The 26,871-nt window shown below is 43.3% G+C and overlaps 1 protein-coding gene across 1 annotated transcript in view; it reads right to left on the reverse strand.

The window, feature by feature from the left end:
• The window catches only part of slc6a3 (solute carrier family 6 member 3), a 128,957-nt gene that overhangs the window by 56,368 nt on the left and 45,718 nt on the right, over positions 1-26,871 (reverse strand). Inside the window, exons 6-8 of the mRNA XM_068050467.1 lie at positions 24,412-24,515; positions 5,344-5,468; positions 2,267-2,379 (exon numbers count right to left, since the gene is read on the reverse strand). Of these exons, the coding sequence (XP_067906568.1) occupies positions 2,267-2,379; positions 5,344-5,468; positions 24,412-24,515 (342 nt within the window). The remainder of the gene's footprint in view (positions 1-2,266; positions 2,380-5,343; positions 5,469-24,411; positions 24,516-26,871) is intronic.

Here is a 26,871-nt window from a genome sequence, read left to right on the forward strand (position 1 = left end):
AGCTTTGGTCCTATCTGAAGTTAAGGTAATAAAATTGCTCCCCAAAGACCTTGTGTGGATATGGTCTTCTACTGAAAGCCCTGCTGTTACTCCTCCTCTACCTCTCTCTTCCAGCAGTTTGTTCAGCTCTGTGCAGTTTCTATTATTTCTGCCAGCTATGCTCAATTCCAAGAAGAAGGTTACCCAAGCCTAGAAGCAACTTGTTTCAGCAGAAGCTTTTAAATGAATAACAAAGTACTTCAGACCACTCCCTGTAGATTATTGAAACTTTAGCCAAGTAGAGGAAAGCTCCAGGAACACAAACAATTGCACTTGCAGCCAGAAGAAATAATCCAGCAACTAACCAGTTAGCAGTTCATAAACAGTCCTTTAAATAGTGCATGTTGAGAGGTTTATCGTACCATTTATTGTCATGTTCAGCTGTGCGAGGTTAAGACAGCCCATAGGCCGAAGCCTGGTGTTCAAAGATTGCAGCTCTGGCGTCAAATTAGCTTTGCACACTGAATGACATCATAATCTACCTGCTCTGCATGCTGCCGGTGGTTATTACGTTTGCTTTACCAAGGTGGTGTCCCGCACACTTCCTGTTGGAATTATGCACATGCAACTTGGAGCTGATTTTCCACCATTAGGAGGCCATGTAGTGCAGTCCAATTTTAACCCTGTAGTAAGTATCCCAAATTCACATGGTTACATGTGTGTGAATGCCAAGTCTCTCAGCAAAATACCAGTGTAGTGAAGCTTGTGGAGGAACAGGGCAAATCAGACAGCAATGGCCTGATTTCCACTTTTAACTGCGCTTGTGCAGATGCTGAAAGATGCGGTCCAAATTATTCTTTAGTAACGGTGAATGTTGCTAGATTCTTCATTATTCTTAGTGCAAAATCTGTGCTAATGCTTCAGATAAGAAAAGAAAGTAGTCATTTTATGCTGGCATTGCATATTTTAGACATACACCGCCCATGATTTTCCAGGGAGCTGAAATTCTCACATGAGCTTTCAGCAATCCCGAATCCTTTCTGGGAGCGTGGATTCAGAAAATTAGCCCGAAAATGTCTTGAATAAAAATCTTTGGGAAATGGAGCAGACAAATCTTTTGCCACACATATGGCGAAATTACGAAAGGGGAGTGGGAGCAACTCTTATGAAATTCTGGGCTAAGCCTTTTTCCCTTATTCGAGAATATCTGTGAGATTAATATTTGCAGTAGATAACATGGTTGATTATTTTATGATGGGCGACAGGATTTAAATTTAGTTGAATTATATGATTCTGATATGTTCTGCAGGTCACAGAGGGCTGCAAGCTTTGAGGACCTAGCACTGGTACCACTACTAAGCATGCTTTCATCATATTGATTAATAAAAATAACAGCTTGTATTTATATAGCAGCTTTAATGTAGTAAAACATCCCAAATTGCTTCACAGGAGAGTTATCAAACAAAATTTGACACCGAGCCACATAAGGAGGTATTATGAAAATGGTTCCATGGATGTCGGACTTCAGTTACGTGGATAGATTGGAGAACCTGGGATTGTTCACCTTAGAAAAGAGAAAGTTGAGAGGAGACTTGATGGAGGCATTCAAAATCATGAAAGGTCTGGACAGAGTAGATAGGGAGAAACTGTTCCCATTGGAGGAAGGGTTGAGAAGTTGAGAAGACCGAATTAAGATGATTGGCAAAAAAAGCAACCATGACAAGAGGAAGCATTTTTTTACGCAGCAAGTGGTTACGATTTGGAATGCACTGCCCAAGTGTGTGGTGGAGGCATATTCAATCATAGCTTTCAAAAGGGAATTGGATAAGCACCTGAAGATAAAAATTTGCAGGGCTACAGGGAAAGAACTGGCAGAGTGTTCTTGCAAAGAGCCAGCATAAGCACAATGGGCTGAATAGCCTTTTTCTGTGTTGTAACCATGCTATGATTCAATGATGGGGGCAGATGATCAAATGCTTTATCAAAGAGCTAGGTTTTAAAGAGCATCTTAAAGGAAGAAAGAGAGAAAAAGAGGTGGAGAGGTTTAGGGAGGAAATTCCAGAGGTTAAGGCCTTGGCAGCTGAAGGCACAACTGCCATTGGTGGAGTAATTAAAATCGGAGATGCTCAAGAGGCCAGAATTGGAGGAGTGCAGATAACTTGGAGGGTTGTAGGGCTGGATGAAATTACGAGGAGAGGGAGGGGATTAGAGAGATAGTAATTACAGAATAAAAATCACAATCTATTTGTTTCATTGATCTCCAAAATATAACATTGAATGCACTCACTGCGCTGTCAAGACCCAGTGTCAGAAGCATGATGAAAAAGATGACTGACCAAACTGATGAACCAGGAAGAGTGGCAATAGCTTCTGGGTAAATGATGAAGACCAATCCGGCTTCTGCAAATATAAATAAAGTAGTTTTCCAATTAAGGGAACTTGAAACAGGTATATTTACATTTGTAAGTTTTAAAGCTGTTTTGCATAGGCACTAGCTGGTGCATGCTGATGTTCTACATGTGGGACTTGACTTGGAATCTAATCTAGGAAGATGGGATAAAAACACTCCCTGACAGACGGCCGCAAACCAATGTGAAATAACTTTAATCAGTTTTAAACAAATTCTGATCGAGCATGTGTCCACAGTACAGAGTTACTTTTCCTTTGGCACTCATTTACTGACCTCAGAAGACCATCTTTGTAGCCTGTCTGAATGAGATATTTACTAGAGGAAATTGGAAAATGCCACATTGGTTTAGTTGGGATTGATCCGCTGGGATTAGTATTAAATATATTTGAGGAAGATGTTACAAGAAGAGTCTGTGGGTCTGTGTCCTGGAACACTGGAACACCTGGGTGCAGCAAATATTGGAAGAGGCGCACAGTTTTTTATAATTCTTTCATGAGATGTGAGTGTGACTTACTGGCAAGGTCAGCATTTGTTGCCCATCCCTAATTGCCCTTGAAAAGGTGGGGATGAGCTGCCTTCTTGAACTGCTGCAGACCATCTGGTGTAGGTACACCAACAGTGTTTTTAGGAAGGGAGTTCCAGGTTTTTGACCCAGTAACAGTGAAGGAACGGCCATACAGTTCCAAGTCAGGATGATGTGTGACTTGTAGGGGAACTTGCAGGTGGTGGTGTTCCCATGTGTCTGCTGCCCTTGTCCAGCTAGGTGGTAGAGGTCGTGGGTTTGGAAGGTGTTGTCAAAGCTTGGTGAGTTCCTTCTGTGCATCTTGTATATGGTACTCACTGCTGCCACAGTGTGCCGGTGGTGGAGGGAGTGAATGTTTAAGATAGTGGATGGGGTGCCAATCAAGAGGGCTGCTTTGTCCTGGATTGTATCGAGCATCTTGAGTGTTGTTGGAGCTGCACTCATCCAGGCAAGTGGAGAGTATACCATCACACTCCTGACTTGTGCCTTGTAGATGGTGGACAGGCTTTGGGGAGTCAGGAGGTGAGTTACTTGCCGCAGAATTCCCAGCTCTAACCTGCTCTTGTAGCCACGGTATTTATATTGCCGTTTCAGTTACGATTCTGATCTACGGTAACCCCCAGGATGTTGATGGTGGGAGATTCAGCGATGGTAGGGCTTTTGAATGTCACTGGAAGATGGTTAGATTCTCTCTTGTTGGTGATGGTTATTGCCTGGCACTTGTGTGGCACAAATGTTACTTGTCACTTGCCTGAATGTTGTCCAGATCATGCTGCATGTGGATACAGACTGATTCAGTATCTGAGGAGTCGCGATTGGGACTGAACACTGTGCAATCATCAGTGAACATCTCCACTTCTGACCTTATGATGGAGGGAAGGTCACCCATGAAGCAGCTGAAGATGGTTGGTCCTAGGGCACTACCCTGAGGAACTCCTGCAGCAATGTTTGGCCTCCAACAACCACAGCCATCTTCCTTTGTACTAGCTGTGACTCCAATCAGTGGAGAGTTTTCCCCCTGATTACCATTGACTTTAATTTGGCTAGGGCTCCTTGATGCCACACTCAGGTCAAATACTGCCTTGATGTCAAACGTGTGTGATCTGAACTGCCTGATTTTCTAATATTTACGGTGCCTAGGTGATCAGCGTACCTCAGTGCAGACCCAAGCAAATCTTTTTTGCTTGTGTGCTTAATGTAATATAATTACACTTTATGAACAGCTTTACAATTTTTCTGCATGTAGTGAAGACAGAATCTCTCTTTTTGATCCATTAAGGTCAAGGAAACTGATTTATTTTTTTCTGGCTGGGGAGTGTTTGATGCTGACCCTGAATGAGTGAAATAGAAAAGTATTCTATTCCCCAGCACCAACAAATTAGGAACACAGTTTAGAAAGAAAGGACCATTTACTGTCAAGATGAAAGTTATTTTGCACTCATCAAACTTCAGAATAATCTTGCTTATGTTTTCTGATTGGTCTCCATATCTTCTCCCACCACATTGAACAGTGCAAGCACCAGACTTCTCCATGACTGTTTTCAGTGCTGCTTTGTGAAGGCGTAAGGCTCAAATGGAATGAGACACCATCAGGTTTCGGAACAAGTTATACTATAAACCCAAATTATACTATGGGCCCAAAACCAGCTTCATGCTAGCCATTCTGGATTCTGAATTCCCTTCAGATGGGAAGGGGATGGCAGTCTACTACATGTGTCAGCATTTTCTGCATGCTGCGATTGTCACATGCACTTGTAAAGTCCTATTTTGTCCCACTTCTCATGGGTACAGCCACTTTGTACATAGGTTCTCAGTGTCATAGCATGTGATTGGCAGATCATCATTGATAGTATTGTAGCCTCAGCAACAAAACAATTAAAAATATGCTAAGAATCTGGTGGAGGGAAACAAATTCAATCTTGGCTGATCTAATGGGTCAATAATCATTGAACTTCGGCACCCTTTTCCACCCAGTTTTCAGTTTCACTCTCCTCAGTGAAAGAGTACACTGATAGGCTATGGACTCACACATGATGATTAGTCTGGGGTAATGCTGCTATAGCCCAGTATAAGTCAGTACCTTCATGAGAGCAAATTGTAAAAGAAAACAAAAAGGAATCGAGCTTTACTAATTTCATGAAAAATCAAGTTTGCAATGAGAAAATGGTTTGTAATCATTCCAATTGTTTGAGGAATAGACCTCCTTAAAACAAACATTGGTGAATTTGATATTGTGACTTAATCACCTGTCAATTGTGACCTCAATCATAAGCAGATTTTCTCACAGATTCACTTTATAAGATGCTTCACCTGCAAAGAAAATGTTGAAGCTATACTCCACTGGCTCATGCAGTTTTTTGCACATAGCTATTTGGTGTACATTATGATAAGTGAAGGTGCAGAGTAGGCAAAATCAGCTCTGTGACCTCACCTCCAGTGGCCACATCCTCCAGAGCCACTCCATGCCGCTTTGAAATGTAACCCAAGAAGGAGAAGACAACAAAACCAGAGAAGAAGCTTGTCACGGAGTTGACAGAACTTGTAACGATAGCATCCCTGAAAACAAAAGGGAGAGTCAAACACAATTTGAATATTGGGAGGGAAGGGAGGAATTAAGGGTCATCTGTGATGTGCAACATAGATTTTGCACGAGTGGTGTGAAGACACATCCTCGTGATATGTTTAAGAACTCACAAACATATGAAGTAAGTATCTGTGTGGGACATGTCAGTTAGAGAAAATGATGCATGGCTTTCGCTTAAGGCTGGAAAAATAACCAGCAATCTGGATCCCATTCTTGCAGGCCCGGGCAAGATTCCTTCACTAATTCCACAGCACACTCTGCAAAGCGACGCATAGACCAATACAAGAATGAAGATGCGGGTACACCAAATCCACTCCAGGTGCCACAAAAATAGCAACTCAAAATAGCAGTGTCCAGATTAGGTGGAGTGGCTACTTTGTTCCTCCTCTCCTCCCTTCCCAGCCACTGCAAATGAAAAGTCACAGAAAGTTAGTATACAGGTACAGCAAGTAATAAAGAAGGCTAATGGAATGATATCCTTTATTACGAGAGGAATTTAAAATAAAAGTAAGGATGTTATGCTTCAGTTATACAGGGCATTGGTGAGACTAAATCTCGAATATTGTCTGCAGTTTTGGTCTCCTTATTTAAGGAAGGATGTAAATGCGTTGGAGGCGGTTCAGAGGAGGTCTACTAGATTGACACCTGGAATGAGCGGGTTGTCTGATGAGGAAAGGATGAACAGACTGGGTTTGTTTTCACTGGAGTTTAGAAGAGTGAAGGGAGACTTGATTGAAGTATATAAGATCCTGAACAGTCTTGACAAGGTGGAAGTGGAAAGGATATTTCCTGTTGTGGGGGAGTCCAGAACTAGGGGACATTGTTTTAAAATTAGGGGTTACCCTTTTAGGACAGAGATGAGAAGAAACTTTTTCTCTCAGAGGGTTGTGCGACTTTGGAAATCTCTGCCTCAGAAGGTTGTGGAGGCGGGGTCATTGAATAATTTTAAGGTGGGGGTAGATAGATTCTTGTTAGGCAAGGGAATCAAATGTTATCGGGGTAGATGGGAGTGTGGAATTCGAGACACACAGATCAATAGTCATCTTATTGAATGATAGAGTGGGATAGAGGAGCCGAATGGGCTACTTCTGCTCCTAATTTGTATGTTCACATGTATGTTCATAAAAATCCTGATCCAAAATCAAATAACTATGCTATGTTAATGTATAAAATTTAGTTTTGATACATTTGAGCCATCAATGAAGTGGCCACAGCCACTGCACTGATTCACGTCAAGCAGCACCTCCTATTACTGGGCACAGAGTTCTGAGGTCTTGCCTGCACCTGATGGCAACTTTATACAGAGAGCTGAGAAAGATGGCTGCTGAAGAATAGAAAAGTTGCTGCACAGCTGAAGAACAGCAACTTTCATTTACACAACCCTTTCATATACCCAGGATATTCCAAAGTTCTTCACAGCCAATTAATAAATTCTAAAATAAAAACAAGAAATGCTGGAACCACTCAGCAGGTTTGGCAGCATCTGTGAAAAGAGAAGCAGAGTTAACGTTTTGGGTCAGTGACCCTTCTTCGGAACTGACAAATATTAGAAAAGTCACAGGTTATAAGCAAGTGAGGTGGGGTGGGGCAAGAGATAACAAAGGAGAAGGTGTAGATTGGACAAGGCCACATAGCTGACCAAAAGGTCATGGAGCAAAGGCAAACAATATGTTAATGGTGTGTTGAAAGACAAAGCATTAGTACAGATTAGGTGTTAACGGACTGAATATTGAACAGCAGCAAGTGCAAACCTGAAAAAAAACCAGTGGGTAAGCAAACTGAACAAACTGCGATGAAATGAAATAAATGCAAAAAAAAATTGTAAAAAATGTAAAAAAGAAAAAATAACTAAAAATGAAAGTAAAATGGGGGACTGTCATGCTCTGAAATTATTGAACTAAATGTTCAGTCCGGCAGGCTGTAGTGTGCCTAATCGGTAGATGAGATGCTGTTCCTCGAGCTTGCGTTGATATTCACTGGAACACTGCAGCAATCCCAGGACAGAGATGTGAGCATGAGAGCAGGGGGGAGTGTTGAAATGGCAAGCAACCGGAAGCTCAGGGTCCTGCTTGCGGATTTTCTAAAATTCTAAAATATAGGTAATGTTCTTGTGTAAATAAACACAGAAGGGGAGTTCTTCTGAAGTTGAGGTTAAGGCATAGTCTGGAGAGAAGCATTTTGACTGCCATGTATAACAATATTGCAAATGTGTTCATGAAGATTTCTTCTGGTTAGTTTTTCTAGTTAAATGCAAAAACAACAAGTTTATGATTTCATTACATAAGCTAAACAGTGGGCATCTTGATGGCCACATTTCTGATGCACATAGGGACCAGAGTATTTCTTCACTTGTTGTTAGAGCAAATTGGAAGGAGCTTTACACAATCCTGCAAAATTGCCTGCAGCTTGAGGAACTTCAGCTCAGAGTTGATGAGCTGGAGTCCAGCCTATGGACACTGCGATGCATCAGGGAGGGCACAAAGTGTGAAAAAGGGATTTTGGTAAGTGAGGGAGTTTGGTAAGGAGGGCAGCTATAAATTAATAATAAATAAATGCAATTAAGTTAACACAGTAAAGATGGTAGGACAGGTGATGTGTCATGACTGCAGTATGTAGGAGCTCCTGGATGCCATGGCAATTCATGGCAACCACGTCTTCAGTTAGTGTCTGTGGCTTGAGGAGCTTCGGCTCAGAGTAATTGAGCTGGAGGCTGAGCTGTAGACACTGTGATGCATCAGGGAGAGGGAAAGTTACCTGGACACTTTTTTCCAGAAGACTGTCACACCCCACAAGATAGGGTCATCTGTTGTGGTCAGTCGCCAGAGACAGGAATGTGACAGGTAAGGGGATTGAGAAGGTGGGAGTGGAGGAGACTCAGCTCTTGCAATTGAGCAACAAGTTCAAGGTTCTTGCAGCTTCTAGAGTGAGGGCTGTAGTGTGGATGAGCAGACTGATCATGGCACCATGGTACAGGAGGTTGTTCAAGTGAGGGGAGCAAAAAGGAAAGTAGTGTTGTAGGGCACAGTATAGTGAGGGGGATAAACACTGTTCTCTGCAGCAAAGAGTGGGTGTCCAGAAAGCTGTGATGCCTGCCCAATGCCACGGTTTGAGACATCTGCTCAGGGCTGGAAAGGAACTTACGGTGGGAGGGGGAGGATCCAGTCGTGTGGTCCATGTAGGTAAGAACGACATAGGCAGGACAAGAAAAGAGGTTCTGCATAGTCAGTATGAGGAGCTGGGCACTAAATTAAGATGCAGAGCTTCAAAGGTAATAATCTCTGGATTATTACCTGAACGATGTGCAGGTTGGAGTAGGGCAAATAAGATTAGAGAAATGAATGCGTGGCTCAAAGACTGGTGTAGTACAAGTGGGTTCCAGTTTGTGGGGCACTGGGAAAAGTAGGGGCTGTACCATTGGGACGGTTTACATCTGAACTGTGCTGGGACCATTGTTCTAGTAAATTGCATAGCCAGGGAAGTAGAGAGGTCTTAAAATAAATAGTGGAGGCAAGGGATCAAATTTGGGAAGATGTGATAAATCAAAGAGTAGAGACAAGGCAAGAGAGAAAGGTATTAATATGGGAAAAGATAAACAGACCGTGACAGGAAGGGACAGTGATTACAAATCTAAAAGTAAATCAGCAGACAAGGCTAGAGGTTACAAAAATAATAAAAAGACAAAACTAAAGGCTCTGTATCTGAATGCACGTAGCATTTGAAACAAAACAGATGAACTGATAGCACAAACAGAAATAAATAAGTACGATCTGATAGCCATTACAGAGGCATGGCTGCAGGATGATATAGATTGGGACCTGAATATTGAAGAGTACATGACATTTAGGAAAGACAGGAAACTAGGAAAAGGTGGAGGAGTAGCTCTGTTAATTAATGATGCTATTAGCACAATAGAGAGGGATGACCTAAGTTCAGGAAACCAGGATGTAGAAGCGGTTTGGGTCGAGATGAGAAATGATAAAGGCAAGAAATCACTTGTGGTTGTGGTGTACAGGTCCCCTAACAGTAACCACATGGTAAGATGGGGTATAAAGGAAAAAATAATGGGTGCTTGTCAGAAAGGTAGGGCGATAATCATGGGGGATTTTAATCGACAAATAGATTCAAAAAATCAGATGAGCAAAGGTAGTCTAGATGAAGAGTTCATTGAATGTTTTCGGGATAGTTTTTTAGAACAACACATTCTGGAGCCAACCAGGGAGCAGGCTATACTAGACCTGGTAGTGTGCAACGAGATAGGATTAATTAATGATCTCATTGTGAAGGTGCCCGAGGCAGCAACAATCATAATATGATTGAATTTTACATTCAATTTGAGTGAGAAGAGGGGGTCCAAGGCTAGCATTTTAAACTTAAATAAGGGCAATTATGAGGGCATGAAAGCAGAGCTAGCAAAAGTGAACTGGCAAAATAGGTTAAGGGATAGGTCTACAAGGATGCAGTGGCAGACATTTAAGGGGATATTTCAGAATACATAGAATAGATACATTCCAGTGAGAAAGAAAAATTCTAAAGGGAGGACCCACCATCCGTGGTTAACTAAGAAAACTTAAAGATAGTACCAAACTTAAAGAAAAAGCATGCAATTGCGCAAAGATGGGCGGCAGGTCAGAAGACTGGACAGAATATAAAAAGCAGCAAAGAACGACTAAAAGATTAATAAGGAGGGAAAATTAGAGAGTAACCTGGTGAGAAATATAAAGATAGATAGTAAGAGTTTCTATCGATGTTTAAAAAAGAAAAGTTAAAATGTGAGCATTGGTCCTATAGAAAATAAGCCTGGGGAATTAATAAGGGAAACTAAGGAGATGGCAGATGATTGAACAGGTATTTTGCATCGGTCTTCGCCATAGAGGATACAAGTGACATCCCAGAAATAGCTGTAAATCAGGAAATGGAAAGGAGGGAGGAGCTCAGAAAATTATGATCACCAGGGAAGTGGTACTGAGTAAAGTATTGGAGCTGCGGGTTGACAAGTCCCCGGGTTCTGATGGACTTCATCCTAGGGTCTTAAAAGAAGTGGCTAGTGAGATAGTTGATGCATTGGTTTAGATTTTCCAAAATTCCCTAGATTTGGGGAAGGTTCCATTAGATTGGAAAATAGTGAATGTAACTCCTTTATTCAAAAAAGGGAGGGAGACAGAAAGCAGGAAACTACAGGCCAGTTAGCTTAATGTCTGTCATATGGAAAATGTTAGAAGCTATTAATAAAAACCTTAAAGCAGGGCATTTAGAAAAATTCAAGGTAATCAGGCAGAGTCTGATGGTTTTATGAAAGGGAAATCATGTTTAACCAATTTATTGGAGTTATTTGAAGAAGTAACATGTGCTGTGGATAAAGGGAAACCGGTGGATGTACTGTACTTGGATTTCCAGAAGGCTTTTGATAAGATGCCACATCAAAGGTTATTGTGGAAAATAAAAACTCATGATTGTAGGGCATAACATTTTGGCATGGATCGAAGATTGGTTAGTTAACAGGAAACAGAGAGTAGGCATAAATGGGTCACTACACAAGATGGTGTTGGGGTTAATATATTAGCATGGATAGAGGACTGGCTAACTAACAGGAAACAAAGTCAGGATAAATGGATCATTTTCAGATTTTCAATGCTGCAGCCTCAGCTATTTATGATCTATATTGATGACTTGGATAAAGGGCCCGAGTGTATTGTAGCCAAATTTGTGGACGATACAAAGCTAGCTAGGAAAGCAAGTTGTGAGGAGGATACAAAGAGTCTACATAAGGATACAGGTAGATTAAGCGAGTGGACAAAAATTTGGCATATGGACTACATGTAGGAAAATTGTGGTTCCGATGAAGGGTCACTGACGCGAAACGTTAACTCTGCTTCTCTTTCCACAGATGCTGCCAGACCTGCTGAGTGGTTCCAGCATTTCTTGTTTTTATTTCAGATTTCCAGCATCCGCAGTATTTTGCTTTTATATATAGGAAAATGTGAGGTTGTCCACTTTGGTAGGAAGAATAGAAAAGCAGAATATTATTTAAACAGAGAGAGATTGCAGATTGCTGTGGTACAGAGGGACCTGGGAGTCCTTGTCCATGAATCACAAAAGGTCAGCATGCAGGTACAGCAAGCAATTTGGAAGTCAAATGGAATGTTGGTCTTTATTGCAAGGGGGTTGGCATATAAAAGCAGGGAAGTCTTGCTACAACTGTACAGGGCATTGGTGAGTCCACACCTCGAGTATTGTGTAGGGTTTTGGCCACCTTAATTAAGGAGGCTTATACTTGCTTTGGAAACAATTCCAAGATCGTTCACCAGGCTGATTCCTGGGATGGGGGGGTTTGTCTTATGAGGAAAGGTTGAGCAGGTTGGGCCTATACTACTTGGAGTTTAGAAGATTGAAACGTATAAGATTCTGAGGGGGCTTGACAGGGTAGATGCTGAGAGGATGTTTCCCTTTGTGGGAGGTAGGGGGCACAGTTTCAAATTAAGGGGTCTCCCATTTAAGACAGAGATGAAGAGGAATTTCTTCTCTCAGAGGGTTGCTGGGGTTTGGAATTCTCTTCCCCAGCGAGCAATGGAGTCTGGGTCATTGAATATATTCAAGGCTGAGTTAGACAGATTTTTGATCTGCAACGGAGTCAAGGGTTATGGAGGGTAGGCAGGAAAACAGAGTTAAGGCCACAAACCAGGGGCTGAATGGCCTACTCCTGCTCCTATTTCGTATGTTCTTATGTACTTAATGTTGACATTGAGTTTCTGAAGTGGAAATATTCTCCATTTTCACTGAAAAATGGAATGTTTTCCTGCTTCAATTCATAGAAAGATTCACCAAAATCATTTTTAATTGCAACATCTATGGCATCACAATGTTGATTGTTATAACTGCGCACCTTGGAGCAAATTATTCTCTTTTTTGGTGTGGGTCCCATTTCTAAACAGGACAGTGAAATCTGGGATACAGAGTAAACTTTCCTAGACATTAACAATTGAATTGGTCGGTGTGTGGAAGTCTGTGTTTGTGGGACCATGAATGCACAATGTTTCTTTGTCATGTGCAGTGTGCTGCCAATGGCATAACTTGAATCTACTGACTCTGCATCACATTTGCAGGTACCACTCTGTCTTGAATATAACAATATATTATTACGGTAACAGTATTGCGATATCAAAAATAACAATAGCTTTAGTATCTTGATATTTGACACTATTAACATGTATGCTTAAAAATGCCCAAAAATGGTGTGTGGCTGCAATAGGTGGTGCTATGAGCATAACACAATGTGACTCATTAATGGAAGTTTGGCTCCCCCAAATGTTACATGACTTGTGTTATGGCCACGTGGTGTGACATAGAAACATAGACATAGAAACATAGAAAATAGCAGCAGGATTAGGCCATTTGGCCCTTCGAGCCTGCTCCGCCATTCATTATGATCATGGCGGATCATCCAACTCAGTAACCTGTTCCTGCTTTCGCCCCATTTCCTTTGATCCCTTTAGACCCAAGAGCTATATCTAACTCCTTCTTGAAAACATACAATGTTTTGGCCTCAACTGCTTCCTGTGGTAGCGAATTCCACAGGCTCACCACTCTCTGGGTGAAGAAATTTCTCCTCATCTCAGTCCTGAAAGGTTTACCCCGTATCCTTAGACTATGACCCCTGGTTCTGGACTCCCCCACCATCGGGAACATCCTTCCTGCATCTACCCTGTCAAGTCCTGTTAGAATTTTATAGGTTTCTATGAGACCCCCTCCTCACTCTTCTGAACACCAGCGAATATAATCCTAACCAACTCAATCTCTCCTCATACGTCAGTCCCACCATCCCAGGAATCAGTCTGGTAAACCTTCGCTGTACTCCCTCTATAACAAGAACATCCTTCCTCAGATAAGGAGACCAAAACTGCATACAATATTCCAGGTGTGGCCTCACCAAGGCCCTGCTTAATTGCAGCAAGACATCCCTGCTCCTGTACTCGAATCTTCTCGCTATGAAGGCCAACCATTTGCCTTTTTTACCGCTTGTTGCACCTGCATGCTTACCTTCAGCGACTGGTGTATGAGAACACCCAGGTTTCGCTGCATATTCCCATCTCTCAGTTTGTAGCCATTCAGATACCAAAGTGGATAACCTCACATTTATCCACATTATACTGCATCTGCCATGCATTTGCCCACTCACTCAACATGTCCAAATCACCCTGAAGCCTCTCTGCATCCTCCTCACAACTCACCCTCCCACCCAGTTTTGTGTCATCTGCAAATCTGGAGATATTACATTTAGTTCCCTCATCTAAATCATTAATGTATATTGTGAATAGCTGGGGTCCAATCACCGATCCCTGCGATACCCCACTAGTCACTGCCTGCCATTCGGAAAAAGACCCATTTATCCCTACTCTTTGCTTCCGTCTGCCAACCAATTTTCTATCCATCGCAATACACTACCCCCAATCCCACGTGCTTTAATTTTACATGTTAATCTCTTATGTGGGACTTTGTCGAAAGCCTTCTGAAAGTCCAAATAAACCACAGCCACTGGCTCCCCCTCATCAACTCTACTAGTTATATCCTCGAAGAATTCTAGTAGAGTTGTCAAGCATGATTTCCCTTTCGTAAATCCATGCTGACTCTGCCCGATTCTACCACTGTTCTCTTATCCCGAAATTGGCGCAACCGCATCCACTCTCACATTCGCTTATGCACATGTGCGTGCATGCACACACACACACGCACACACAAGAAAAACAGATAAAGAAGGGAAGGAGAAAGGTGGTTTTTAGTGGGGGAAAGGTTTTGATAAACCTGTTGAATTCTCTTGAAAATCAAGTTCTAGATGAATATAGGCCTGAGATGATTGTAGCTTTCTCCCTTGATTGAAGGTTCTAGTGAGGTTCTGGTGGGTTACTTCTAGCTTTCACTGCTGTGTACTGTATATGTTGGATTTTTTTCAGCAGGGCACTGTGCTTCCTGGCCTGGCTGAGACTCAAGCTGTTACAAGTAACTTCACCTTCTGTGTTAGTCTCTCTCTCTCTGGCTGTATTTTGTTAAGGTAAAAACTGTGTCACCTCTCACCTTCTGGTAGGGGACATTCTCATATCTATCCCATGGTGATTGCACAATGGCCCAAGATGTGGCTACTTCACACCTCCTTTGTTTCAGAAGAAGACATTTCACTCTGGATTGGTTTAGGATAGGTGTAAGTTGGGCTCCATTAACATCTTTTGTCTTTGAAGATTTGTCCTTTGTTTTTGTAAGACTATTTGAATACACAGAAGGCCAATCCCCTTTTCTTCAGTGGCTAATTTGGACCATTGTTCACTTTTAAAAATAAAGGTTCATTTTTTAAAGACAAAGTTTGTTTTTCATAACTCTTCAGAGTTCGTCCATGATTGTTGTATCATCACACGTCCGGTGTGCATACACCCATTACGCAATTGCCATTAATCTACTTATGTTAGCTTTCACAATAATTGCAAATATCTGGCAGTGCACGACGTTGCACTAATGCAATTGTTGGAGCACATTGGTAAAGGTGAATAAAGTGCTTATTAATTAGTTCCTGGCCCAGCTGTCCAACCTGCCATCTAAAATAATTTGTGACCTCCACTCTCACCTAACTTTTCTGATCAACTGCTGAATAATGATCCTGCAGCAATTTAGCCCAATTACTCAGCGATATTTTGTATCCAAACACTTCCTCTCTTCTCTCTGCTCCCCCAGCTCCCCTCCCTTTCTTCTTTACCCCTTAGCATTTTTCTCTCCCTCACCATCCTCCCTACCTCTTCCCTCAGGCACTCAGCCTCAGGCCAACTGCTCAACCTTCTCCCCTTGTGTCCTGCTGATTCCACATTCCAGTCCTCCAACAAAGATTTTCAGCTGCCTAGTCTACTTGCCTCCAATCCTCAAGACATCTATCACCAATTCCTTGGGTAAGAGATGCCTAACTTAGGGCTGCGAACCTCCCTAAACTGCTCTCTTTTTTCTCTTGATGGCACAATCTGTGACTTCAGCCACTGGGCTTCTGGCCACCAGTCAACTTTCACTCTCCACTGGTCTAAAATTGGTAAAACTTCAGGTCACACTCATCTGACTTCCACCCATTTACTCCTCCCACCCAGCCAATTTCTCCAAAACACGCCTTTGTCCTCTTCCACTGCTAACAGCAACTGGCACTTTCCTCTTGTAAAGTGCTTATCCTGTTGGAATTGCACTTTGTCTTTTTTAAACCAAATGCCTATTTTCTAACTCTGTGGTGGAAAAAAAGCTGTTTTTCAAACTTTCAGATACTGTAGATAGATGAACAACCTGAACAGGTAAGAAGAGCATGGTAGCGAGCCATCAAAAAGGCAAAGATGTGACTTAGCCCAGTTGGAGGAGACAGCAGAGATGTGAACGCAAGGACACAACAGCATTCATTGGGAAACAGGAAAAGCAAACAATGATAGTACTATACGATGGCAAACATACAGTGGGTACAGGCAGCAAGCAAGAGATAGATAGATCATGGTATAGAGTGAAAATAAAGTAATGATGATAAATTGGAGCTCGACTGTCAACTGAAAGGACATAACCTTGAGGTCTTCTTCTTATTTGGCCTCCTTGTCTCAAGAGACAATGGGTAAGTGCCTAGAGGTGGTCAGTGATTTGTGGAGCAGCACCTGGAGTGGCTATAAAGGCCAATTCAAGAGTGACAGATTCTTCCATAGGCACTGCAGATAAAATTGGTTGTCAGGGCTGTTGCACAGTTGGCTCTCTCCTTGCACTTCTGTCTTTTTTCCTGCCAGCTGCTAAGTCTCTTCGACTCGCCATCTTTAGCCCCGCCTTTATGGCTGTCCGCCAGCTCTGGCGATCACTGGCAACTGACTCCCACAACTTGTGGTCAATGTCACAAGACTTCATGTCGCGTTTGCAGATGTCTTTAAAGCGGAGATATGGATGGCTGGTGGGTCTGATACCAGTGACAAGTTCGCTGTACAATGCGTCCTTGGGGATCCTGCCATCTTCCATGTGGCTCACATGGCCAAGCCATCTCAAGCGCCGTTGGCTCAGTAGGGTGTATATGCTGGGGATGTTGGCCGCCTCAAGGACTTCTGCATTGGAGATACGGTCCTGCCACCTGATGCCAAGGATTCTTCAGAGGCAGCGAAGATGGAATGAGTTGAGACGTCACTCTTGACTGACATACGTTGTCCAGGCCTCGCTGCCGTAGATGGAGGAGAGCAAGGTACTGAGAACACAGGCTTGAAACACTCGGACTTTTGTGTTCCGTGTCAGTGCGCCATTTTCCCACACCCTCTTGGCCAGTCCGGACATAGCAGCAGACGCCTTTCCCATGCGCTTGTTGATTTCTGCTTCAAGAGACAGGTTACTGGTGATAGTTGAGCCTCGGTAGGTGAACTCTTGAACCACTTCCAGAGCGTGGTCACCGATATTGATGGATGGAGCATTTCTGATGTCCTGTCCCATGATGTTCGCTTTCTTGAGGCTGATGGTTAGGCCAAATTCGTTGCAGGCAGCCGCAATCCTGTCAAAGAGTCTCTGCAGACACTCATCTGTGTGGGATGTTAATGCAGCATCTTCAGCAAAGAGGAGTTCCCTGATGAGGACTTTCCATACTTTGGTCTTCGCTCTTAGACGGGCAAGGTTGAACAACCTGCCATCTGATCTCGTGTGGAGGAAAATTCCTTCTTCTGAAGACTTGAACGCATGTGAGAGCAGCAGTGAGAAGAAGATCCCAAACAGTGTAGGTGCAAGAACACAGCCCTGTTTCATGCCACTCAGGATAGGAAAGGGGTCTGATGAGGTGCCGCTATGCTGAATTGTGCCTTTCATATTGTCATGGAATGAGGTGATGATACTTAGTCGCTTTGGTAGACATCCGATCTTTGCTAGTAGTCTGAAGAGACCACGTCTGCTGATGAGGTCAAAGGCTTTGGTGAGATCTATGAAAGCAACGTAGAGGGGCATCTGTTGTTCGCAGCATTTCTCCTGTAGCTGGCAAAGGGAGACTAGCATGTCAATGGTGGGTCTGTCTGCTCGAAAGCCACACTGTGCCTCAGGGTAGACACGCTCAGCCAGCTTTTGGAATCTGTCTAAAAGGACTCGAGTGAAGACTTTCCCTACTATGCTGAGCAGGGAGATTCCACGGTAGTTGTTGCAATCACCGCAGTCACCCTTGTTCTATAGAGGGTGATGATATTGGCATCGCGCATGTCCTGTGGTACTGCTCCCTCATCCCAGCACAGGCAAAGCAGTTCATGGAGTGCTGAGAGTATAGCAGGCTCGGCACTCTTGATTATTTCAGGGGTAATGCCGTTCTTTCCAGGGGCTTTTCCACTGGCTGGAGAATCAATGGCATCACTGAGTTCTGATTTTGTGGGCTGTTCGTCCAGCTCATCCATGACTGGCAGAGACTGGGCTGCATTGAGGGCGGTATCAGTGCCAACATTTTCCTTGGAGTACAGTTCTAGGTAGTGCTCCACCCAGCGGTCCATTTGTTTGCATTGGTCAGTGATCGTTTCCCCTGATTTAGACTTGAGGGGGGCGATCTTCTTGATGGTTGGCCCAAAAGCGCTCTTAATACCATCATACATTCCTCTGATGTTTCCGGTGTCACAGGCCAGCTGAATATGACTGCATAGGTGTTGCCGGTAGTCATTTGCACAACGTCTGGCTGTTCTTTTTGCAGCGCTTCTGGCTACTTTAAGTGCTATGGATGTTAACTCGCTGGGGGCTTTCTTGTAGTTCAACAGTGCAGTCTGCTTAGCGACTATGATAGATTCCAGCTCTTCAAAGTGAGATTGAAACCAGTCTGCATTCTGCTTCTCACGTTTGCCAAAGGTCTTCTTTGCTGAGTCATAGATGGCATCTCTGATGTGGGCCTACTTCGTATCTGCATCCCCTGCAGGGGTGTTTTGAAGGGCTTTTTCAAGTGAATTTAGAAACGTAACAGCTGTGGATAAGAAATTCTGTCCGTGCTGATGCGCAGGCGGCCATTCTGCTTGGAGTGATGTAGCTTCTTTGGTTTGAGTCTAACTTTGCTGCACACCAGGGAGTGGTCGGTGTCGCAGGCTGCAATGTGGAAGCTGCGTGTGATTTGGACACTTTATAGAGGCTCGCCTTGTGACGATGAGGTCCAGCTGGTGCCAACAACATTAATACACACAAGGCAGTGTGAGGTGGAACAGTTCTGGGTAGACATAGCTCGAGGTTATATTATCAATTGTACACTAACAGGTGTGACGCTGTTCACTAGCATGGATCAACAAACTACAAAAACATTCCAAGTGTTTAAATTGGAGCTCGACTGTCGACTGAAAGGACGTAACCTTGAGGTACATAATATGAATGCAGCAAGGTGATACAGATTCTACAATGAATGCAGATTGCTCATATTTCCATGGAATTCTACATAACACAAAAAAGGAATGGCAATACAGTACAGATGATCCTTATAGTCCATACATGTTATACAGCCCTGATGCACACAAAGCAGTGTGAGGAGGAACAGTTCTGGGTAGACATAGCTCGAGGGTATATTATCAATTGTACACTAACAGGTGTGACGCTGTTCACTAGAATGGATCAACAAACTACAAAAACATTCCAAATGTTTTAAGTACTTTACCATGACCCACAATACACCACTTAGCACCTAAAATTATAGAAAAACAGAAAAACGCATAGAAAATTGGCACAAGCAAGCAGAAGAGGAAAGAGAATGACAGGAAGATTTTTTTAAATTTTTTCATGGGATGTGAGTGTTGCTGGCAAGGCCAGAATTGGATTCCCACCCCTAATTGCCCTTAGGTGAGCTGCCTTCTTGAACCCCTGTAGTCCATCTGGTGTAGGTATATCCACAGTGCTGTTAGGAAGGGAGTTCCAGGATTTTGACCCAGCAACATTAAAGGAACAGCGATATAGTTCCAAGTCAGGATGGCGTGTCGCTTAGAGGGGAACTTACAGGTGGTGATGTTCCCATGCATCTGCTGCCCTTGTCCTTCTAGGTGGTCGAGGTTGTGAGTTTGGAAGGTGCTGCCAAAGGAGCTTTGGTGAGGTGCTGCAGTGCATCTCGTAGATGGAACGCACTGCTGCCACTGTGCGCCGGTGGTGCAAGCAGTGAATGTTTACGGTGGTGGATGGGGTGCCAATCTGTGGGCTGCTTTGTCCTGAAGGGTATCAAGCTTCTTGAGTGCTTTTGGAGCCACACTCATCCAGGCAAGTGCAGAGTATTCCATCACACTCCTGACTTGTGCCTTGTAGATGGTGGACAGGTATAGATGAGACAGGAGGTGAATTACTCACAGCAGAATCCTAGCCCCTGACCTGCTCTTGTAGCCACAGTATTTATGTTATTTTACCTTGGGAGCCTCCTCTCAGCAAGGGCAGACATCGACGATGAAACTCAGCATCGCCTCCAGTGTGCCAGTGCAGCCTTCGGTCATTTGAGAAAAAGAGTGTTTGACGAGAAAGACCTCAAATCAGGCACTAAGCTTATGGTCTACAGTGCCACAGTGTTACCTGCCCTCCTGTATGTGTCGGAAACATGGACACTGTACAGCAGACATCGCAAAACCCTGGAGAGATGTCACCAGCGATGCCTCCACAAGTTCCTGCAAATTCAGTGGCAGGACAGGCGCTCCAATATCAGTGACCTTTCTCAGACCAACATCTCCAGTATCGAGACACTGGTCATGCCTAGTCAGTTACGCTGGGCAGGCCACATCGTCCGCATGCCTCACACAAGACTACCAAAACAAGCTTTCTACTCCGCACTCCGACACAGCAAGAGGCTACCAGGAGGGCAGAGGAAACACTACAAGGATGTCCTTAAAGCCTCCCTGAAAAAATGTGACATTTCCCCTGATTCGTGGGAATCTCTTGCCCGAGACTGCCCAAAATGGAGACGATGCATTCGCGAAGGTGCCAGCCAGTTCGAACAATGTCAACATGCCTCAGCAGCGAACAAATGCAAACAGCAGAAGGAGCATTTAGAAATTCAAGCATCCCACCCACTCATCTCATCAAACACCACCTGCCCCACCTGTGGCAGAGTGTGCGGATCCAGAATTGAACTATTCAGTCACCTAAGGACCCACAACCCTGGAGTGGAAGAAAGTCATCATCATTCTCGAGGAACTGCCTAAGAAGAAGAGGTAAGACTTATGTGGCTGGTTCAGTTAAGTTTCTGGTCAATAGTAAGCCCCAGGATGTTGATGGTGGAGGAATTCAGCAATGGTAATGCTGTTGAATTTCAAGGGGAGATGGTTAGATTCTCTCTTGCTGGAAATGGTCATTGCCTGGAACTTGTGTGAATTATTACTGAATATTTAGCTATTTGTGTGGCACGAATATAATTTGCCACTTATCAGCCCAAGCCTGAATGTTGCCCAGATCTTTCTGCATATGGACACAGACTGCTTCAGTATCTGAGAAGTCGTGAATGGAAATGAAAACTGTGCAATCATCAGCTAACATCCCCACTTCTTACCTTATTATGAAGGGAAGTTCATTGATGAAGTAGCTGAAGATGGTTGGGCCTAGGATACTACCCTGAGGAACTGCTGCAGCGATGTCCTGGGGCTATGAGGATTGGTCTCCAAAAACCACAACCATCTTCCTTTGTGCTAGGTATGACTCCAACCAGTGGACAGTTTTCCCCCTGATTCCCATTGACTTCAATTTTGCTGGGGCTCCTTGATGCCACACTCAGTCAAATGCTGCCTTGGTGTTAAGAGCAGACACTCTCATCTCACCTCTGGAATTCAGCTTTTGTCCATGTTTGAACCAAGATTGTAATGAGGTCTGGGGCCGAGTGGCCCTGGCAGAACCTAAACTGAGCGTCTGTGAGCAGGTTATTGCTGTGTAAGTGTTGCTTGATAGCACTGTCAAAGACACCTTCCTTCACTTTGCTAATGATTGAGAGTAAACTGTTGAGGCAGTAATTGGTAAGGTTGGATTTGTCTTGGTTTTTGTGGACAGAGCATACCTGGGCAATTTTCCCCATTGCCAGGTAGATGCCAGTGTTGCAGCTGTACTGGAACAGCTTCGTTGGAGGTGCAGCTGGATCCGGAGCACAAGTCTTCAGTACTACTGCCAGGATGTTGTCAGGGCCCATAGCCTTTGCTGTATCCAGTGTCTTCAATCGTTTCTCGATATCACATGGAGTGAATCGAATTGGCTGAAAACTGGCATCTGTGATGTTGGGGACCTCAGGAGGAAGCCAACATGCATTATCCACTCGGCATATCTGGCTGAAGGTGGTTGCAAATGCTTCAGCCTTATCTTTTGCAAAATGTGAAAATAAAACAGATACCGTGAAAGAAATGCCTATTCAACTTTCAATGATTCAGATTATGGGCGATCTACTTGTCAAAGTTTTAAATGATAAAAACATGGTCACTCTTACTTATGCATTCTCCGTTTTAATTCTGATTTTATATTTTTTATTTATTTCCACAAGAATTTCCAGAGGGGTTCTGCTGATTTCCTGCCATACATTTACTAAGAGATTGGCAGAAGCTGTGGAGAAATGGCTGTTGCAACTTTCGGGAAAGGCTTCCGCCGATCTTCTACCAAAGTTATGGGGTTGTTCCGGGAGGGTGGGTGGGTGGGGCCGGGGAGAAGATCAGGAAAACACCACAGAAATTCAACAACAGCAACGACGTACATTTATATAGCACCTTTAATGGAATAAAATGACACCGTGCCACAAAGGAGATATTAGGTCAGATGACCAAAGGTATGGTCAATGTAGGTTTTAAGGAGTGTCTTAAAGGAGGAAAGTGAGGTGGAAAGGCAGAGAAGTATAGCAAGAGTATTCTAGAGCTTGAAGCCAAGGCAGCTGAAGGCGTGGCCACCACGTGCTTAATATCAGGGATTCACAAGTGGCCAGAATTAGAGGAGCATAGATATCTAGGAGGGTTGTGGGACTGGAGGAGATTATAGAGATAGAGCAAGGCCATAGAGTGATTTGAAAACAAAGATGAGAATTTTAAAATCAGGACACTACTTGACCAGGAGCCAATGTAGATCAGCGAGCACAGGTGTGATAGGGGAACGAGAGACTTGGTGCGAGTTAAGACACGGACAGCAGAGTTTTGGATGACCTCAAGTTTATGGAGAGTAGAATGTGGGAGACCAGCCAGGAGTGCGCTGGAATAGTCAGGTCTAGAGGTAATGAAGGCATGCATGAGGGTGTCATCAGCATACATGTGAAAACTAATGCTGTTCTTCGAGATGATGTCGCCGAGGGGCAGCATGTAGATGAGAAATAGGAGGGAGCCAAGGATAAATCCTTAGATACACCAGAGATAATGGTGCGGTAGCAGGATTGAAAGCCATTGCAGGTGATTCTCTGCCTACAAGTAGATAGATAAGAACGGAACAATGTGGGAGCGGTCCTACCCAGCTGGACGACGGTGCAGAGAAGCTGGAGGAGGTTGGTGCAGTCAACTGCGTAAAAGGCTGAAGACAGGTTGAGAAGGACAAGGTGGGATAGTTTACCTTTGTCACAGTCACATAGGATGTCATTTGTGACTTTGATAAGAGCGGTTTTGATACTGTGGAGGGGGCGGAAACCTGATTGGAGGGATTCAAACATGCAGTTCGGGGAAAGATGGGAACAGAAAATTCTACTCATTTGTTTTTATCTAATGGAGTTAATTGCTTCTGACGTCCTCCTATTTTTGATTTGCGACCCATATTATTCCATATCTGTCTTTGCTTGGCTGAAATATGATCTAAAAACCAACTTTTTCATCTATCAGAAGACACATCATTGAAATTTGACCTTATTGGATCATTGTGGTAAAATTTATGTGAATTTTGAGTTGACCCAGTGAGCAAAATGTATTCAACATAACAATTTGATAACCCAGGTAAATGGACATGCCAAAATAATTTATCTTCATAAGGCACCCAAATGGTAAAACATAGTAGCAGAATACAATATAGTATATTCAAAATATAAATGTACTATTTCCAAGATAGTTAATTTTCCTGTAATTTACTATTAAAATAATATATTATTGCAAGTCCAGTCATATGATCCCATACCTTGAACATCAACTATAAATGCAAAGTACAGTAATAAAATACATTACATTGTTTCTCAAATGGCACTAATGTCATCTCCAAATGGTATCAGAAAAACTTTGCAACAAAGAAAACAATGAGCCATCGAGCAGCTGGGCCCGAAACCTGAAGATTGCCATCATTTCCTGATCTAGAAAAGGGATCAATTCCCTAACTGTGCAGAAGTAATCAGAAAAACATTTCCCTCCCAGTCAGAAGGTTACTTCAAAGTCTGTGGGGGTTAAATTGGGCCATGTAGCACCCACTTTCTAAGTATAGGCGAGGTGCTGGTGAAATGGTAATGTTGCTAAACTAGTAATCCCAAGGCCCAGGCTTTAGCCCTGGGGACATGGGTTAAATTCGACCATGACAGCTGGTGTAATTTAGGTTTAATTAATAAATTCAGTTAATTAATTAAAATCTGGAGTTCAAAAGCTAGTCTCAGTAAAAGTGCCATGAAGCTCTCATTGATTGTTGTAAAAACCCATCTGGTTCACTGATGTCCTTACCTGGTCTGACCTACATGTGTCTCCAGACCCACAGCAATGTGGTTGACTCTTAACTGTCCTCTGAAATGGCCTAGCAAGCCATTCAGTTGTCAAGGGCAATTAGGCACAGGCAACAATTGCTGGCCTTGCCAATGATGCCCACATCCCATGAAAGGATTTTAAAAAGTCAGAAAAAGTGCCCAAATTAGCAGAGAATGCTTCAGTTTTGGCACTTGATAAGATAACTGGAAGAGAGTGACCCAGATGATTTTAACTAATAGCCAGTAAATCTGTAAGAAAGCCTTTGAATACTCCAAAAGCATCACACAAAGAAAACAAAGCTAGCAACATAGCCTACCTGTAACAATTGTTATTAAATTTGTTATAGCTTGCAAATGCTATTAGTACACCAAAACCCACTCCAAGCGAGAAACATATCTGTGTGGCTGCATCTATCCAAACCTAAGAACAAAACAGATACACAAAGGAGAGAAAAAGAGCTGTTATTAGAGATAATTGCAGGAACCTATTCAGCAGAGAGATCAAAGACAATATTAAAATAAGGGCAATTTTGTAAATTGTTGCAGTGTGCATCTGTACAAACTGTTTTGTAGGTTATCACTCCGTGTTTAATTATTGGCAATCAGAGAAAGGATGCATAAATTGGTACCTTTTATATGTGTTTTCTTGTACAAGTTCAACATATTACTGTGAACACCACTGCAGAGTAAAACACTTGCATGCAGGCAGTCAATAAATTTACAGAAAAACCTTGCTAAAAATTAATTGATTTATTCAATATTGATCAGCTATTGACATTTAAAACACAAAGTTGGCAAGGGTGCTATTGAAGAGTCAGAATCCATTTCCATGGCAACTTCTCCAAGTAAATAAAGTAATCAAAGAAAATGTCACCTTTCTCAGGAACATCATTTTCAAGAATCTGTAAAATGTCTCCTTGGCACAACAACTAACACAGTGTTAACTGGAAATAACAAGCAGTCTATGCATTAATTTTCCTTCGATATAATTCCTTTAATAAAGTAAAAAATGATCTACTGTTTTGAGCTCAAATTACTCAGACAATTAATCTTCTTTCTAAACTGTTTTTTTACATTAGTATCTGTATGATTATCTTGACCATCTGACATCTAGGGAAAGATTTTCATTCATTGCTCCCAGCATTAACAGGATAGTAACAGTCTCAAAATGGGGTTGGTGATCTTACTGACCCATTAACCTGGACAATGTGGCCTGTGCCATTTTGAAAGGGATGGCCTGATGCAGCTCGCACAATTAAGGCCTACCAACGGGGCAGCACAGTGGCGCAGTGGTTAGCACCGCAGCCTCACAGCTCCAGGGACCTGGGTTCGATTCCGGGTACTGCCTGTGTGGAGTTTGCAAGTTCTCCCTGTGTCTGCGTGGGTTTTCTCCGGGTGCTCCGGTTTCCTCCCACAAGCCAAAAGACTTGCAGGTTGATAGGTAAATTGGCCATTATAAATTGTTACTAGTATAGGTAGGTGGTAGGGAAATATAGGGACAGGTGGGGATGTTTGGTGGGAATATGGGATTAGTGTAGGATTAGTATAAATGGGTGGTTGATGTTCGGCACAGACTCGGTGGGCCGAAGGGCCTGTTTCAGTGCTGTATCTCTAATCTAATCTAACATTGGGCTGCACCAGCCAGCAGCAAAGTATCTATGATGGGTGCAACTTATGATTGCAGAGTGGAAGGGTCCTAGGGTGACGGCAGCCCAGGATATTCTTGTGGGCACAGAGGAACATTTCCCTCCCTTCCAGGGTTCACAAAAATAATTCCAAGCTTAGCTTTGCTATGCCTTTTCAGCTCCATCACCTGTCTAACTGTTGGGGGGAGGGCCCAACTTTGTGGGCAATTTGTGGCCCACGGAGGCCCCCCCCCCCCACCCAGAAACCTCTCGAACCTCTCTGGGAGCCCCCCACCCCCTGAATCAAATGCCCACTCCCCTACCCCTCCTGCCTGGGCCTTCTGGACCAGCCCTGGTGACCCCAATCATCTATCTCTTGTCCGGGGTTCCAATGCTGAGCCTGGGTCCAAGGCCTCTAAAGTACCAGCAGTAGCCACTGCTCCCGGTGGCGTCACCGATACTGTTGAGCCTTAAACTTTGACCCCAAAAGACCGGAGGATTGTTCCGAGGACCAGGAAAAATGCAGACGCTAGGGTCCCCTGTCTTTTCAGCCTGGTGCCAGGAGCCTCACCTCCTGCATAAAATCCAACCCAAAGGGTGGTGGAAAGTTTGGAACTCTCTTCCGCAAACTGCAATTGATGCTAGATGAATTGTTAATTTTAAATCTGAGATTGATTGAGTTTTGTTCACCAAAGCTGTAAAAGGATATGGAGCAAAGGTCACAGATCAGCCATGATCCCATTGAATGGTGGGGCAGGCTTAAAGAGCTAAACGGCCTGCTCCTGTTCCTATGTGGTTATTGGTGTTCCACTTATTTCATGTTAGAAACCACTCTGATTTGTTATGTATAGTTGTGTGATCTGGACTTTGAAATTAAGGAAACTATCAACATTTGAAGGTAACATTAAGATGGAGAGTAATGCAAAATGTGATGAAGATTGTGAAGGACTGCAGGAGGACATAAGATAGGAGGACGGGCAGAAAGATAGATATTGTAGTTCAATCTAGAATAATGTGATGTTTGAAAATAAGAATAATGAAAAGAAATATATTTTAAGTGGCTGCATTTAAAATGAAGTGGAGGAGCAATGGGACCAGGGTGTGCAGATACATGGATTAAAGATGGCAGCACACCGAGATAAGGCCATAAAA

Source organism: Heterodontus francisci, chromosome 2 (assembly GCF_036365525.1).
Source record: "Heterodontus francisci isolate sHetFra1 chromosome 2, sHetFra1.hap1, whole genome shotgun sequence".
NCBI lineage: Eukaryota > Metazoa > Chordata > Chondrichthyes > Heterodontiformes > Heterodontidae > Heterodontus > Heterodontus francisci.